This window comes from Amphiura filiformis, chromosome 3 (genome assembly GCF_039555335.1).
Source record: "Amphiura filiformis chromosome 3, Afil_fr2py, whole genome shotgun sequence".
NCBI classification, from domain to species: domain Eukaryota; kingdom Metazoa; phylum Echinodermata; class Ophiuroidea; order Amphilepidida; family Amphiuridae; genus Amphiura; species Amphiura filiformis.
This window is the reverse complement of record NC_092630.1, coordinates 7223736-7242311: the sequence shown is the minus strand read 5'-3', so window position 1 is coordinate 7242311 and position 18576 is coordinate 7223736. Positions and strand designations below refer to the sequence as shown.

Here is an 18576-nt window from a genome sequence, read left to right as displayed (position 1 = left end):
AGAATTTTTCAATGAGGATATCAAAATCATGGTGAAAATCCAAGAAAGGTTTCAAAGTTAAGTTTCAATAAGTAAAAGGTGGTCCACATCTTCCAGCTGCAGATCCAGGATGATCCAAATCAGGCACTTAGCCACGGCTCGGATCAGCAGGGATTGAACCGACCAATATTATGTTTTTAAAAAAACATTGTTTGGGTCACCTGTTTTTCACTTCGGTTTTGGACACCTGCATACTTTTTTTTTTAAATAATCCTATAATCTTTAGGAGACAATTTGATGTGTAAATGTTTATATTTTTGATAATATAGTTGGATAAAGCTGATGGGTAGAAATTACGGTAGAAAGAGATCAAATCTTGTCAGCTATTAGAAATCTTTCTTGCCCTCTCTATAGAGAGGGCAAGAATATGGAATGCTCTCTCTGTGCATATCCCTGCTATCAGACCTGCGTCCAGCTTCAGCAAGGAGGTGAATCGCTATCTAGGCAATCACTTGCCAGCAGTTTCTACAAGAGAATGATTTCTGGCACTTAATGCCTAGATATGTCTTGACATTAAAAAAAACCTTTTTGTACATCAAGCTATCATTAATAGATATTGCTATAAACATGTTGGAACTTTTGCCAAAATATCTTACAAATATGTCAGCTTACCATTGATACTCATCCCTTGATTTAGCTCTCCCAGATGTAGAGTGAATCACACAAAGTTCACTCATTTGTTATCAATTTGAACTTGTAATGCACTTCTCATATCTTTCTTTCTCATCCCCTCAGGAACCTGTTGGCAAATCCACTCAACTGTAACTGTTACATGTCATGGTTGCCAGAATGGTTGAAGAGTAGAGCGATTGAGGCTGGCAACCCTGTCTGCAAAGAACCAAATAAGTTGGTTGAGAGGCAGATTGAGACACTGAGCCAAGAAGATTTTACATGTGAAGGTACTGTCCATCATCAAAGAACCCTAAATCTGAGGCATTTTTGACAAATCTGAAACTTAGTTGCATTTGAATGATCTATATTACATCCATTTTGCTTCATCAAGACAGTACTGTCTACATGTGATACACACAATCAAAGATGGTGTATCTGTAGGGCACGGCACAGTCCTTCAAACTGCAGTCACACGCTACAGATGCACTGCCTTGTGTTTGTATCACACACAGAGGCTACTGTCTTGAGAATGCAAACAAAATATGTTGTTGTCCTCAGTGACCAACCATAAAACGTGAATGTGAGATAATATTTTTAGTTTTGTAGTTTGTATTTTCAATTTAAAAAATACAAATTGTCAAAATTTGACCATTTTGAACTGAAAATGAAAAAGTATTATTGAAAGAGATGTTTTAAAACTCTGATCCAACGGTATGCAGTGATAAAATTGCCAATTGCCTATCTCACAATGCCATTTGGCCAAAGATGCAATATTATGTTTCAGGGATGCTAGAACATCAGAGCGGAAAAAATAACCAAATTGACTCCTGATTTTCCCACTTCAGGGCAAGACAGCAATTTATTTTGTTTGGTCTAAATTTATCTTCATCATGTTGTATTGTGCAAGATGTGGTAAAGATCATCAGATTACCAGCTCAAATGAATATCTGAGCTCAAATTTAATTTATGAATATTGCCATAATTTCAAGGTCATTGGTGTGTAAGATTACATGTTGGATTATCAAAGTTGCTTCCAACAAATCATTTATACGTCACAATTTTCAAGTCCAGTGGTCACCTAGGGTCATACTAGGTCAAGTTGAATTCAATAAAAAAATTTTTATCAAGATATAAAAGTAACCACCATCATTTTTTTAACATTTCAGGTAACGATCACAACAGTTGCTTACCATCGGTTGCTTGTCCCAGGGAGTGTGCTTGTAGTGGGTCTGTGGTACGCTGCAGTCGCAAAGAACTCACTGTGCCACCTAGACACATCCCAACCAGTGCTACTGAACTGTAAGTTGAACATAAGGATATGATGGCCCAGTGACTGAAAACATATCCCTTAGCTGCTGTATGAATGATCAGATCTGTATAGCTCTGGGCTCAGTGGCACGAAGACGTATCTCCAGTTACTCTACAGGAATGAATAGCACCGTATGGACATACGTCTTTGTGCCGCTGAGCTATTAAGCTACACTCATTTATACCACAGCTAACGTCTTTCTGTCGCTGAGTTATTGATTTGCGTATGCACTGATTTTTGTAGCTTGTTAATAATCAAATGATCACTTGTTCATCGGAAAGTATCTGCAAGTGTAAGAATATGAAGATAACTGCCATGTTCTCAGTGTTGGAAGTTCCATCGTACTTTTCATTTTGTTCATGGATGTGCAGTTTGCAAAATTTACATGCAGAATGATCAAAACAGTACAATGGTCGCAATGTTAAAAACATATATAGAGTTTTCATTGATATTCGAGATGTAAGCAGACAATCACACATTTCAAGCAATACAATTGTTTACAACTTCAGTTGAGCCTAAAGATTCAATCATTAATTATCAAATGATCACTCAGTGGCACAAAGACATATCTCCATTTTGAGGTACCCTACAGGAATGAATAGCACCGCCAATGGACATATGTCCTTGTGCCGATTGAAGAATGATTGAAAACTGATTGCTTGCTGGTAGAAAACCTCTGCAATAATCCATAGTTAATCTTATTGTATGATTCTTTTACTCTAGCTATTTGGATTCCAACCAACTGACCACTCTTCCAGCAGGCCTTAATGGACTGAAGAGTCTCCATACTCTGTAAGTGGTTGCTATAAACAATACCAAAAATCAACCTGTATGCAGTGGCTTATCAGGGTCAATTGTCAGGGTGTTAAAGATCTATCAACATTCTTGGTTTGGCATCATTTTGGTCCGGTTTTCCTGGACAATTGCGTTCACAAATATTTGATTTTGCACTATTTTAGCCCAAATTCAAGGTAATTTTTTTTGTTTACCAGGCCATTTACAATTTTACACTATTTTAGCCTCAAATCTAGGTATTTACCAGGCTGAAAAGAAGATTAATGGCAATTCTTATCCTGATATGCTACTGCATGTATGAATCTTATTGTATTGTTTTCAATGACATTGCTATTTGAATACTGCAACTTCAAATCTGGAAAACTTTTTTTTTATGAAAGGCACAATCCCACAAAAATTAATGGATTTTATGAAGCTCGTCTCTATCTATTGTTACATAGTGTAAATGTCTACAAATGACCTGTTTTAATGCAGATGAAAGTGTCTTCTAAATGAGTACCATTAAAATAGCCCTTTTTGGAAATTGCTTAGCCTCAGGGGCGTCTATAACGAACAATACCAGTATCAATCTTTGATCAAGTTTTCAGGCATCTAGTGTAACATTTCGAGGGCATGGTGCAAATAAAGGCCTATCTGCAATAGCTGCCAGGTGTAAATATGTGTACAATATAGAAAGAAGATATTGTCAAATCTATAGGGCAGCTATTGCAGATATGCTCTTTTTGCATGAAACCTTTGATATATCGACTGCTCTGTGCCAGAAGTGGGTAAGTGCAATAGCTGCCCTGTGAACATTTGACAATTTACACATAGTATATATGTACTCATCTACACATGGCAGCTACACATGGCAGCTATTGCACTTACCCACTTCTGGCACTAAGCAGTCGATATATCTGGAACATTGTTGCGTTCAGTTACCTGCCGATCTGTAATATAGCAACTAAGAAGTCACAGGTGGCAAATGGGAATAGCTTTTTGTTTTCTTGATTTCTCCAATGAGATGACCCATTTATGACTCGGCTTTTAACTGTATCGTGCAATATATACCACCTTAGGTGTTGGAAGTGTGAGTTACATATGTAGTAATGAACTGTCTGGATTACCTGTGTGAATGATGCACTGTGGACTTAAAACATCACAATCTGTGAAGACACGGTTCATAACCTCAATATGCTTGCACACTCATAGAATTACCTTTGCATTGTTTTTTTGTAATAAAACTCATTCCCTACAGTTTAAGGTCAAATTTTGAGCTATGAAGGTATGAACTATGCTACTGTAGATGAGAGGAGGGGTTATGATGGGCTATTACAGCTAAAATCCATACACCCCTTATGCAAGACATGACCTTAATCTCCTGCACAGGGAGTATGAATTTCAAATGGGGTTACCTGAATGGGTGACTCCATTTGAAATCTACACTCCTTGTGTGGGAGATTAAGGTCATGTCTTCTATAGGGGGTGTATGAATATCAACTGGAAGAGCCCTATGTGACAAAGTATTAGATGCAGTATTATCATTTGTCATGTTATAATACCTCAAAGTCATTTAGTAATGTTTCCTTTGCGATGATTCTTACTTGCTATCTTGGTCAACTTAAATTGGAATCGTATTGTCTTCTATGTTTTTAAGTGACTTGGCAATGTTTTCTTTCCGGATGAGTCTTCCTTGACATTTTACCAATACAAGCAAAGTTGTACTATTTTCCTAGTGAAATTTTCACATTTAGTAATCCGATGAGTCTTGAAATTTCATAAAGCAAGAAATTTTTTTACATTTTTCTTTTTGTCCCAAAATAACAAAATTTTTAATTGTACCAACTGCCCAGAAGGTTCCCTACCCATTTTGACTTGAACTACAATCTTGGCAAGGTTTTTTTCTCACATGAAAGAATATAGTCACATCATGGGGGTTACATGAGGCAATGTGCCTAGCTCAGAGAATGAGGTGCCAACACATTTACATTTAATTCCTCTGATACGCCACTTCATGGGTAAAGACTTAGCTCAACTTAGTCATGTCTGTCTTTACAGTCTTCAGGGAATTATGATTTTCACATAGGATACTAATTAACAGCAATCAATAGTTGCTGTTTTCCCCACAGTTACAACGAGTAAGCTGGTTTCCTTCTAAGCGCAAGTTATAACGTGTGTAAACATTACAAACATGCACACACACAAAACAGATTAGCAAAAATGTAAAGCTTAAATCTCAAACAAGGTTTTACGTGAGGGCTTTAAGCATGAGTACTGTTACTTACTATTTTATACCTAAGAGAGACGTAGTAATGTTTCCTTTCAAGTGACTTGTATGTGATATCCTATATTTTGTCAATTTATGCTTGAAACATGTTGTTAACCACATTTGTACCTCAAGTGATCTAATAATGTTTCCTTTTATGATAAATTTCCCCATTTTTTTTTTGTTCTGTTTCAGTGATTTAAGCATGAATAGTATTATCATGTTACCAGACAATGCCTTTGCCAACATGACCAAACTGTCCACATTGTAAGTATACTGAACCAAGTATATACTTGGGTCCACCTCAAGTTCGGTTGTGACGTCAATGCTTTTTTGCGGTTGCACCGCAAGTGTGCCAACAGAGCACTCGTGTACGCTCTGTTAGATGAACTTTATGTGCGCGATTCCATAAGGCGACCAGCATAATTACGTACTTGTGACGGAACTTGAGGTGAACCCAGTTTAGTAGCAATTCCATTGTACTTTTCATGAATCAAACTTTATTCTCTCAAACTCATCTGGTTTTAATCAAATTTAAATCAACTGATTGCCGTAATTTATTGCATGCGGAATGCACATCAATGTAGGAGAATCAGTTTTAATTTTTGCAAACCAAATTTAAGAGAATTGTTAGCAGGACCGATTATCTGATTCTCACCAAATTTTGATCACTGTTTACAATTTTGTATGTGTGCCAAGGAATTTTAAAAGAGTATAAGAGCATCATTATTATCAATATAGTAGCACAGTGCATGTGTAATCTGCCATGTTAGAATCTGGATAGAATAGTGTACCTCTGCCATACCAATCCAATATATGGAAAAGTTTTGGCCAGATAGTCTCATAAAATGAATTTCTTATGAGTGTACACACTATATCTATATAGCTCTATGCGTTGTGTATGCATCGTTTCAGAATAGACCAAAGTAAACGTTGTCAAAATCAAGCTCAAAATAAGAAGCATTGTACAATTTCCCACTTTCCTGGCAAATACTCATGTTTTGAAAACATTTTGTAGTAGTTATTACAACAAGGTGTTAGAACCTTCCTTTTTATGGTGTCAATAATTCATGTTTAGCAATTATTTATTGGTTATTTCCATTGAAACCAAAATTGTAACAATAACAGGAGTCGACCACACTGTCCTGGCCAGACACATATTTCTTCAGGGAAGTTTTCTCTTCAATGACCATTGGCCACAAAAAGGATATAGCAATTGTACCACCTGCTTTAATGCTATGCGTGTATGGCCATAGGCTTCAACATAAAAAGATCAAGTTTTGAGATTTTTTTCTTAAAATATTAAGAGCTATCTTAAGAACCACTGAACCAGTACTAGGCTTGTTTGTACTCATTTTAATGCATTTTTCATGCTGATTTCAGAGATGGTCATGGAAATGTACAATTCTGAATTTTTTGATATTTAAATTTTTTTAAACTTTGTCGTCTGCAGTCGTGACCCGCATGCAAAGAGTTAAATACAATAACTCTAGGACCTCAAACATGCTCATCTATCAGGCCACAGTTCTTTAACCCTAATATGTTTGTACATGTATAGACTGACCTTTGCATGTATTGGGTACAAAGACTCATACCCTTTAATATGAGGTCAACAGTTGACCTATTATGGTTGAATGTGGTCTCCTGAACGATGTCATTAGGAATGAGATCATGTAGGTTTATATGCAAGTTTTTTCACAAATATTGATAGACACTTTTATTTGTTATTTTTATATGAGGATTTTTTAACCTATGTCCTAGTTTTAGAAAGCAGGACAGTGTTGATTTTAATCCATATCTCAATGCGGATTTACATCAGCAAGAAGCTCTTGAAGATAGTTGCAGACGATCCTCTGGGATAAATAGGGAAAATGTAATATCGCTTCTGAAGAAGTATGATTACATTTGCGCTATTCCAGTTGAAATCCACACACCCCATGTGGAAGACATGTCTTAATTTTCTACACAGGGAGTGTGAATTTCAAATGGGGTTCCCTGAATGGGATATTACTTTTGAAGAAGTATGATTACATATTGTGGATTGAATACTAGTGGTTCATAAGGGCTGGTTTCTCAAAGCATGGCTAGTGTTCAGGCTTCCTGGGCCATCAGGCTTAAGCTCAATTAGTCTTATGTACCAGTGCTTACAATTTCACACCCTAGAAAGATCCACTTGGTAGGAATAGCCTGCTAGCTTAGGAAGCCTGACCACTAGCCAAGCTTCGAGAAATCGGACCTAAGTGTCTTGATATCACTAAGTGCAACCTTGTATTCAACCAGCGATATGATTACTGATCAAGCACATCTCATCTTCTACTTCTGCTGATGAATATGTCTACCTGATGCATGAGGCGGCAGTCTCCCGGGTCCAAGAACACTAGTTTTGGGAGGCATGATATAGGGGAATGGTTCTAACTATAGATATCCAAATTTGATCAGAAATATTGCAACTATTTTTCAGAAATTCAAAGCTATTAATTGTCCTATTTGGTTTCAACCAGTCCGCAATTTATTGTTATGCAAGAATAAAAGGTCAATGAATTTTGTGCATAAATCAAAAGTGTCTGCTTATGAGTATAGGATAGTAGCCAAAGTAACTTGTGCTTTAAATGATTTGAGTATACACAAAATAATTACTTCTGTGGATTTTTTCCTCTTCTTTGAACAATTTCATTAGATTAGGAATGTTAATATCAACTGTTGATTTTGCTCATTTTGAACAATTCATATTAAAAATGAAGGTGTTCCAACTCACATTTTAGCGACATTTCACCACACCACTCTGCTTGTGGTCTAATCAGACTGGCAACCCATCACATCTGACAAACCCACTACTTCTGTGGTTGTTTCTTTAAAAATGAGAACTAGTTTTATAAATCAATGCGCATTATGCCAAGTCTCGTTGATTTCCTGGTGAACAACGCATTGTGCAATCAATCACCTTGGGGCTTGGATCAACTCAGGAGAAAAAAGCCCTAGATTTTTTTAATGACTTCCTATCCTCTCTTGACCTTACAATGACCTACAAGGAAAGACTGAAAGATGATTTAAATTGGGAGAGAAAAATGCTCATTTTAAACAAATCGAGTTTGTTAAATATTAAGAGATGATTATTTTTGTTGATGTCTGTGTGTTTTTTATGTTATTTTCATTGTAGGATTTTGAGCTACAACAGAATAGCCTGCATACCACCAGGAACCTTCACTGGACTCCCATCTCTTAGAATATTGTGAGTAAAAAATCACTGACAATGTTTTGTAGATGATTTGTAGCAAGATGCATTTCATTTTGTAAAAGTATGTGTACTTGATTCATTTAAATTGCACATTCTAATACATGTAGAACATGAAAGTCCACACTCAGAAAGTCCACACTCAGAAAGAAGTCCACACTCAGAAAATGAATAGGCAAGTAAATATATATATATATATATATGTCCATATTTCTCTCAACTATATAATTCTTTTTGGACTTTTACTATGCTGAGTCGAGTAGCGTACGGAATTCTTACACTATATATATATATTATATCAATCATCCTAAATTATTTTGGTATTCCTTGAAATCTTCTGCAAAAGTATTTGAAACTACATCATATTGGTCAATTCAATAGCCTGAATGAGCATTGAATTGTACTGGGTCAAAGGTCAATATCATGTAAGTAAAGTTGTAGATGCATTTTAGTCAAAAACGACTTCCAACAAGTCTTTTACTCGCATACTCATATTCCAATGCCTTTTTAAGGTAGGCCTATTACTTAGGCTATGCATTGTAGGCCTACATTATACGACTTCCGACATTGTTAAAGATAATGCCTTTGACCTATGAAATAAACCAATGATGCTGATAAACTAGGCCTGTACTAAATGGGCTATTCCAGTTGAAATCCATACACCCCCTATGGAAGACATGACCTCAATCTCCCACACAGGTGTAGATGTCATATGGAGTCACCTATTCAGGTAACCCCGTTTGAAATTCACACTCCCTGTGTGGGAGATTAAGGTCATGCCCCATGGGTGTATGGATTTCAACTGGAATAGCCCAGATCAAATTGACAGCAGAGAGAATTGCCCTTATCACACTTACGCATAGAAGCTTATTTCCCCCGATTTGTCCAAATCTTAATGAGTCATGGCACAGAATGTCAGAATGGTTCACTTTTTATGACATATTTCTCAGAATACGATAATGTTGTGCAGAAGCTTATCTTTTGGTGAAATTAAAGCTGCCATTGCAGAATGAGTACTTTAAAATATGTAAATTGAAGGCATGGTGATACAATAGGCACATTGGTGTCATCTGACTGCATTTAATAAAGAGTCCGCACTCCGAATAGCCAAGTACATAGTGCTATATGTTAAATCCACCTTATTGGCTTGTCGCACATGGAGACCAAATGTGCTATAGGCCCATGGGCATCAATCCTGAAGGTATGTATCCCCCACCTTTTGGCAAAATGTCCCATTTTGTGTTCTTTTTATCCAATTTTTGACAATTTAGGCTGAATGCCCCCCCCCCTCCCAATCCAAGATGGATTGACGCTAATGTATAGGCCTAGTTGTGTGCTGGTCAAGTGTAAAATAAGCTCACTATCAAAAATGTGCTTTTTTTTTTTGCAGGTCTCTCCATGGTAATGATATATCTACAATACCAGAAGGTGCTTTTAGAGATATGACATCACTCACACACATGTAAGTCATCTTCTATTTTATAGCTACCTGTTTAATATGGTAGATCTCAAAAAGTCAAGTTTTGGTTTTGGTCGAAATGTCATGTATATAAAGGTAATGAAACAGTTTTAAATATTTAGCATGAAAAGCACTACAAAAATGTTGTCAAAATGTTTTTGTGCAATTTTGTTTGGGAACACATTTTTACCAAAATATTTTGTCAACAGTCACTTGTAACATTTGCCAGCAACTTTAATAATCTTTTAAAATTATTTTTATTAACATGTTTTATACTCTTTATATAACCTGACATTTAAATGTTTCCTGTCAAACTTTTCTGCCCTCTAACTAAGAAAGCTAGATTGAGTGTTTGCTGTGTTTTTGAGTTCCTATTAAAGAGATGTTGATATCAACAGAGTTATAAAACTGCCATCTGGACCAACTTTGGGACATTTATTTCCTCATCTGAGGAGCTTCTTTTTCAAGTACACCGATGACCTGCCATTAACCCTGGTTTAATGGGTTTATATGAAGAGTAACATCATTACTTCTCAAATGACCTTTCATTAACCCTGGTTTAATGGGTCTATACCTGGTTTAATAGGTTTATATGGCAAGTAACACCATAGCCTCTCAATTACTGTACATCCAGGTGATCAGTTTAATCTCCACATTTGATGCGTTTAATGTTTCCTTATTGGACGTATATGACTGCAAGGTCCAGGTGTGATTGATATTGGATGTCTATCAAAAATTTAATGGAAAGCTGGCTTTGACTATTAAAACGTTATCATCATACGCACAAAGTTTGGAACTTACAAACACATGTGTATGTGCATGTTTTTGGCCAATTGTTATATAATACCTAATGACAATTTCCTATTCACAAATAATCATAAGTTTGTAAAATAATACCGATACACCTTTCTCCTACATAAATCACAAACTTCGGCCCTAATGCAATTTGAAATTCTCGCCATCAAACTTGTTTTTCTTGATGGAAGAACACAAAAGTTGATTTGAATGAGACACAGGACTGAGATCAATAAGTTGTCTCATTCAAGGTTGGGGTGTTCATGCAGTGTGTTTGTAAATACTAACAAATGAGGACACACATCAACAATTTTGTGTAACAGTGGACACACACACACAGGAACTGTATGTGTCCACTGTTCATGGAAAGTGCATAAAACAGGATAAGAACGTAGCTCTTTTGACTGCAGCTGGGTGAGGCTGCACTTGGATAGTAAAAACTTGAATCTGCGTCCACAGTAGGGCTGAGGTTCCACGGTTGAACAGTAAAAACTCAATAGGGGGTTGACATCCTCAGTTGCTGGTGCAGAGGTGACGTGAGGTGTGTGTATGTGTGTAGGGGAGTGCCACATGTGGTAATATGCCTGTATGCAAAGACGCCTCTTACTCATCATATGTGACTAGCTATCCATCCATATCATTACCTACCTGTCTAGGGGCATCATTGCATAAAGCGTATCATGAGCCCTCCCAGGGCTGTCTGAACCTACATGCCCGCACAATCATTAGCTCCTCATGGGATAACCACATCCACTCAGGCAAATGTTGGTTGTACTTGTGATGATGGATCATGGCAGAGAACTTTGCATTCTGTGTAATCAGGTGATTGTATCACAGTTGTGAGAGTCAAAGTTTGAAGAGCATGTTCATAATTATGACTCGCATTGAACTTGTTAGTTTGAGTTGGACCATTTAGGTATAAAATATCAATAAGTTCTCCAGGGATGGAGTGAAGTTTGTCTTTCAGTGGTCTCATAGGAATGATTTTGTTGATTTATTTCTTTTTCATATCAAAAGAGGCGTGGGTGTGTTGGTGCATGTGTCAATCAGAAGATAATCATGTGGTTTTTGTTAGGAGTCAAGAAGAACAAGTGTTAAAAGATGTGATTATGTTATTAATGTTTTCAAATTAAAATAGACATTGTTAGTCTACAGATGATGTAATACATCCACAAGCAATCATTCATGTTGAAATTTAAAACTTTAGCTTAAAGGTATAGGTAACAAAAGACAACATTGATTATAATATTGGTTGTCAAATACTGGTTTTCCATTAATGGTCTTGATAATGGGCATGTATGTGTTATTTTGTTTCAAAGTGCAGCCTTTTCTCAAACCCTGGATCCATTTCAATGTTTGATATTGTACACTTTTGTGATCACATTTTCTAATACCACCTCTGAACCAGTTTCACCATACCAGCATAAAAAAACCAAGAAACAAACTTTAAAAAAACACTCTCCCTCAAAAATGTACCATTTTGTAACAATTTACAAACATTTGAAAAGCTTACCTACAGAAGTTGACCGTTTTCTGTAAAACTACAACATTTTGGTTAAAAATCAGTAAAATAAATGTTTAACCTCCAAATGACTAATGAGACTTACTTGTTTTGTCGCAAAAAACTTCCCGTTGCATTCATTGTTTTGGTCATACATTTCTCAATATTAATATTATTCAGCAAAACTGCATCCTCAGATTTGCATCAATTTTAAGTTTGATGCCAATATTTCATTGTTTATAGGAAAGCTTAAGGGAGCAATATTAGGTTTTATGTCAGATTTATGGACTCTATCTCCTAACAACCAGAGAAGCTCAAAGATGACACACCTGATTGTTGTGAACTTGTTGTGTCCACAAATGTCAGTGTCATCGCTGTAGGCTCTTCCACAAGATTACTCACTTTGCTATCTGGCTTATGCATGGTTCAGTGGGTTTTGTTGGAAACTATGGCTGCTGGCTAAGTATGACCATATGACGAATGATTGATGGAGGAAGCTTCCACTATGATCCTGAACATGCTCATATGCCAGGCACAGTTCATTAACCCCAATATGCTTGTATGTACATAGAATGACCTTTGATTGTATCAGGTACAAAAACTCATACTCCATAATTTGAGGTCAAATTTTGAGCTATCTTTGTTGAGTGGATTTTTGTGAACCGTGACATTGGAAATGACAACATGTTGGATCATATTTTGTTCTAGCTTGTTCTGAAAACAAGTGGTTGTTGAGATATTGTTTCAATGCAAGTGGCACTGCAATGCAATACTTTTTCTTCTTTCACTACTGTATAGAACCTCAAAAGAGTGTAGTCGCATACTGGTCGATTTGTAGCAGGAACAACATGCTCCACTTGAACAACACATAAAATAATACATACAAGATAAATACAAAAGCACACCCATACATACAACTACATACGTATAGCTATAAAATGCGGTGACTAGTACCATGGACCCGATTCAAATATTTGTGTGAAACAAATGCCAACTGTGGACCTCACAAATCAGTCACTAATGAGCAGTTAAGATTTGGTCAATAAGGTGAACTTGTAAAGGACATTATGTCTTATCTGTCTATTGTTTTAACAACCATTGAAGTAAAATTGTTAGCCTTAGAGACAGACTGTATGAAGGTATAGATAGACCATTCCCATAATTGGCACCTTTCTGCCATTGATGGGGTGAACATCAATATATAGCTCCCTTTCATTATTTTATAATCACATGATTCACCTCATCAACTGCAGGAAAGTGCCAATTATAGGAATGATCTATAAGGAGCTAATTGGTATAAACTCTTTACCAGTGACACTATTGTCTTGTTACCTTACTTTTGATAAAGACATGGTACCTGTAATATCCGCAATGCGTGATTCAGCAATCAGAATAAGTCATATCTCTGGCCCAGTTTTGTAGGATTTGTCTTGTTCTCAATTGCACTTTTGTGATATATGATGCCCGATATGTGTCTTTGCTTCCATTCTGTAGGGGATACCTGCTTGCTTTCATAGACATAGACATTCGGTTAGGATGAATAAGTACTTAAAAGTTTTCCAAAACTGGTATTCAATGCTTTCGGCATAAGGAAATCATTCAATTTATTCACTTGTTGAAGTCATAAAAAGCCTCTGTACTTTTAAATATTTTATCCGGCAGTAAGATGCACACCCAGAAAACAAATCAAGGTGCACAATCTGACAATGAGAGAAAAAGGTGAAGCTTTGTCATCTAACCCTTATGCATGTCTTGTTTTTGTTTGTTTCCAGTGCTCTTGGTGGTAACCCATTATACTGTGACTGTAATTTACAATGGTTATCAGACTGGGTGAAGGATGGCTATAAAGAACCTGGCATAGCTAGCTGTGCTGATCCGTTTGATTTGAGAGGGAAGCTGCTTCTTACAGCTCCATCTAGGAAATTCATTTGTGATGGTAAGAACTAATATAATGTATCAGGGTTGTCAGCATCCGGGGGGGGGGAAGAGGGGGAAGACTTCTTACATGGATGCCACTGCGACAGATGCAATGGGCTAGGGAAACTTGCCTGTTATCTTTTGGTATTTTGGGTCCCAGAATTGGACTAACTATATCTTAGAGGGTAGGCCTAAATCAGTTGATTTACAATTGATAAATACAGAAGGTATATTACGCTTACAAAACTTGAATGTTTTTCTTTATATTAATCGAACAGATGAAGAACCTGACATCAATATCGAATCCAAGTGTAACCCATGCTTATCAGAGCCATGCCAAAACAATGCAGTGTGTACTAACGATGTAGTGGAACGATATATGTGTGAATGCAGACCGGGGTACAAAGGTCGTAACTGTGAGGCCGAGATTAATGAGTGTGAAGAGGAGCCATGTCAGAATGGTGGAACCTGCTCTGATTTAGAAGGACAATTCAGGTAAGTATTATTATGGATAGTTTGTGCTGCACTTTGGGGACCAAGGTCGCACGTTGGTGACCAAGGTCTCAATTCTTCCAACAGATACTGAAGCCATGCTACAATCAAGTGCAAATTTCCCTGGGACTCTTGGTCATAGTTCGCGCCCTCTGTTCAATAAACCAGGTCATATGAAGTTCACCATGTGATATTTTATTTGTATAGTTTCCAACCTATTTGAATCCCTCCCTCCCCACCAACCAATGTTGGAGCAAAAATATAGGCCATTTAAAAATGAGGCGTTTGGTATACAACATTGAATAAGGGGTGCGGGGAGGGTCATTGAACTATGAAAGTGTCCCAGCAAATTTGCACTTGATTGTAGATGGAAAAATAAATGACATACCCCTCAAATTCCAGCAACTGGGGGTAATTTCAGTTCCCCTGACTGGTGGACCCTTTGACATGCCACTGTTGTAGTCTGACTTCCAGATTACCGGGTACCAGCAAGGAGTATGAAACTGATGAATAGAATATGTTTTGTGATTCAAGTTACCAGACCAGTTTTAGCTTTGTGAAGAGTAAATAACAGGTTAACGGCCTAGTCATGTCAGTAGTAATTCATTGGCCAGAATGTCTATCACTTTTCTGGAATTAACTATGTATGACTGGACCATTTAATGGTCCAGGGAAGATCCCCGCATCTCTTTAAGAAAGTTTTACAACTTTCTCAGCATATGATATTGCTTTTGGAACCATCCTGTGTATACATTTCAGCTTACACAGCACTTTTATTTTGGATGGAAGAGTAGTCCCTAAGGTCCATAGATTAAACGGGAATTATATAAAGTAAAGGACAGAAATATAAAGTACTTTATGAACTGATTGTATCCTTGTTGTGCTATCATATATTAACAGATGTGAATGCCCGCTTGGATTTGAAGGAGACGTTTGCGAAGTGAACATTGACGACTGCAAGAATCACCAGTGTTTGAATAACGGCACTTGTGAAGACGGAATCAACAACTACACCTGCTTATGTGGAATGGGATACAAAGGTTGGTTTGATTCTCTTCAGCTATTTTGGGTGCGAGGTTTCAAATCCTTCATCCAATCAATCAATGTTGTGGTCGGGCTATTGATAATCACCTCTGGAATGTTTTTATGCCTCCACCGGAGGTATTATGTTTCCTGGTTGTCCGTCTGTCTGTCTGTCTGTCTGTCTGTCTCTCTGTCCGTCCGAGCTTGCGAGTGCAATTTCTCAGAACTGGTAAGACGTACAGTGATGCAAGTTGGTGGAGGGATGGTTATTGGGGTCTTCAAATTATAGGAGATTTTCGCCGCAAAATATGGTAATTAAGTACCTAATTTGCATAATTTATGCGTAATATGCGTAATAAGCAAAATACCTTGTGAACAGATTATCTGGAGATCCGTATGGGGTACAGTGACGTAACTTGGTGGGAAGTAGCGTGGCCAGATGTTCTCGACCGGATTAGATTTTCAGTGCAAAATATGCTAATTAAGTACCTAATTTGCATAATTTATGCATATTTGATGCGTATCAAGCCAAAAAACCTTGTGAACAGATTATCTGGAGATCCGTATGGGTTACAGTGACGTAACTTGGTGGGGAGTAGCAGGGCCAGAGGTTCTTGACCTGATTAGATTTTCAGCACAAAATATGGTAATTAAGTACCTAATTTGCATAATTTATGCGTAAATAAGCAAAATACCATTTTCTCGGAGACTAGGGTCGCACGTTCCTCAAACTTGGTGGGTGGGTGCATCTTGACCCTAGACAGAACAAGTTTGTATTGGTCAGTGGGTCAAGGTCACCCAAGGTCATGCAGGGGTCATCTGAGGTCAAATTAGCAAAACTGCCGTATGGACATGAAACTGGGTGAGTACAGTCAACATTTAGAGCCAAAATTTTGGAAGGTCATTTTGGGGTCATCTGAGGTCAAGTTACTAAAAACTGTCATATGGGCATGAAACTTGGTGGGTACAGTCAACATTTAGAGTCAAATTTTTGGAAGATCATTCCAGGGTCATCCAAGGTTACCCAGAGGTCATCACTGGTTAAAATGATATGCCTCAAGGTGGAGGCATTGTGGCCGACGCTTTGCGTCGAGAACCGCGCAAGTCGAGAACCGCTCTAGTTAGTCCTCTAAATTGTAGCATCTTTCATAGAACTGGCCCAATCCTCTCTGTTGTCCACATTGCAAGCATGTAGCATGAGTATTGAGTGCTTCAGTATTAGTAGCAACAAACATGTCAGGGTTAACATTCAATATGCGTCAAAACAACACATCAGTCTGGTTATTGGCTTTTGGTGCTTGACTGGTTGTGGTTTTGCTGTGGCTCTAACAAGAGCTAACCTGAGGCAGGCAACTTTAAAACAAAATTAATTTGCACAATCTGAAATTGTATTTCTTCTTACTTCTTTACCCTTTAACCTGGGTTACTCATTCAGTGGATAATACAAGTAATCCTCTGTTCTTCGTGAGGCCCATTGTAATATGTGCATCACAACACCTACATGGATGTTTTTCACAATATTTTTTAAGATTGAAAGACTATTTATTCACTATTACTCATTGAGTGAATCCTTAAACAATCATGAGTGTCCAATTAATGAATTAGATAACATTGTAACCTATGACCTCTCTTTATACAGGTGACATGTGTGAAGTAGACATCGACCTTTGCCATCCATTAACCGATCCCTGTAAGAATGGTGGAGTCTGTTACGATCTGGGATACACATACAGGTAAATATGTATTACTTGTTGTTCTATAATTTCAGTAACACTCCTTTTTCAAATTTCAAACCAAGCATGATATAAAGGAATGGATAAAGTCTTGTGTTGCACAGTTTCAGGTCAATATCCAGGGAGACCAGAGAAATAAAAGTTGTTTGCTTTCCATTATCTATGCTCTCCATTGATAATAAGACCGATACAAAGCCTAGCAGGCTTCACAGACAGTTTATTAGCAGGGCAATACCTGGCTGTTCAGTGTTCATGCACCTTTTGATCATCATGGGAGATCAGAAAATTTATCAGAATTTTCAACTTTTTTTATGGTAAAGTTGCACCAAAAGCCAACCCAGTCTTGGGGGGGGGGGTATTTTCTTGATGGTGAGTAAACTAAACATGGATTAGTGCAGATCATTTTGAATTAACAATGATTTGGATTGTTATTTCCATTTTTCTTTAGGTGTGAATGCCGACCAGGTTACCGTGGACTCAACTGTTCTGAATCATATGTTGACTGTCGCACCTTGGGATGCGACAACGGTGGCTCTTAAGCGTCGAAGACAAACACTACCAGTACATCTGCAAATGCACCACACAGTACTACGGAGACTTCTGCCAACATCCGCTGAGACCCATCGTCATCCCTCTTCAAGATAGTCCCTGCCAGTTCCACGACTGTGAGAACAATGCTCAGTGTTATCAGGACAATGTGACAATGTCATCGCGATGTCGCTGTCTGCCAGGATACGTTGGTGAGAGGTGCGAGACGACGATAAGCATGTCCTTTGAGCGGAAAGATGCCTACTTGAAAATAGAACCCCCAGACCTGCAAGAAGCTGTAAATTTCACGATAGAATTTGCTACAACCAGCGAGCATGGAATTTTGTTGTATCATGGCTTTGTGGACCACGTTGCCGTGGAGCTGTTCCGAGCACGCATCAGGGTCAGCTTTGATGTCGGCAACTTTCCAGTAGCAAACATTTTTAGCGTTGATAAACTTAGCGATGGAACCTTCCACAATCTGCAGATTATCATCGATCGTAAAAATATTTCTGTGAGTATCGACGGAGGTAGATGGCTGCATGCCAGGAACGAAGGAGAAAGTCCTCACCTCGATGTCCAGACCCCACTCTTCATCGCTGGTTTGCCGAGCGCGGAAAAAAATACAGCTGTTCAACAATGGCATCTTAGGAATGGATCCAGCTTCAATGGTATGTTAAGTAGATTGTAAAGTGACAAAATTATCAGTCCTTCTGTTTTCCTAAATTCTTTTCCAAATCTTCAAATCTTTGTGAATGTCAAACTCTCTCAATCTCCTTATAATCAATTTCTCAGTAATGTAACTCAAATAATTTCTCTCAATCTCTCTCTCACCCTCTCTCTTTAATTTGGTTTGTTCAGGTTTGACAACCTTTGATAATCCAAGAAAGCCTCCA

The 18576-nt window shown here is 37.6% G+C and overlaps 1 protein-coding gene across 1 annotated transcript in view; it reads left to right on the top strand.

Moving 5' to 3' along the window:
- The window catches only part of LOC140147941 (slit homolog 2 protein-like), a 250816-nt gene that overhangs the window by 218538 nt on the left and 13702 nt on the right, over positions 1–18576 (top strand). The window contains 12 exon segments of the mRNA XM_072169734.1: positions 775–938; positions 1818–1950; positions 2684–2752; positions 5196–5267; positions 8158–8229; positions 9623–9694; positions 13760–13923; positions 14183–14399; positions 15297–15436; positions 17059–17152; positions 17601–17688; positions 17691–18351. Of these exon segments, the coding sequence (XP_072025835.1) occupies positions 775–938; positions 1818–1950; positions 2684–2752; positions 5196–5267; positions 8158–8229; positions 9623–9694; positions 13760–13923; positions 14183–14399; positions 15297–15436; positions 17059–17152; positions 17601–17688; positions 17691–18351 (1946 nt within the window).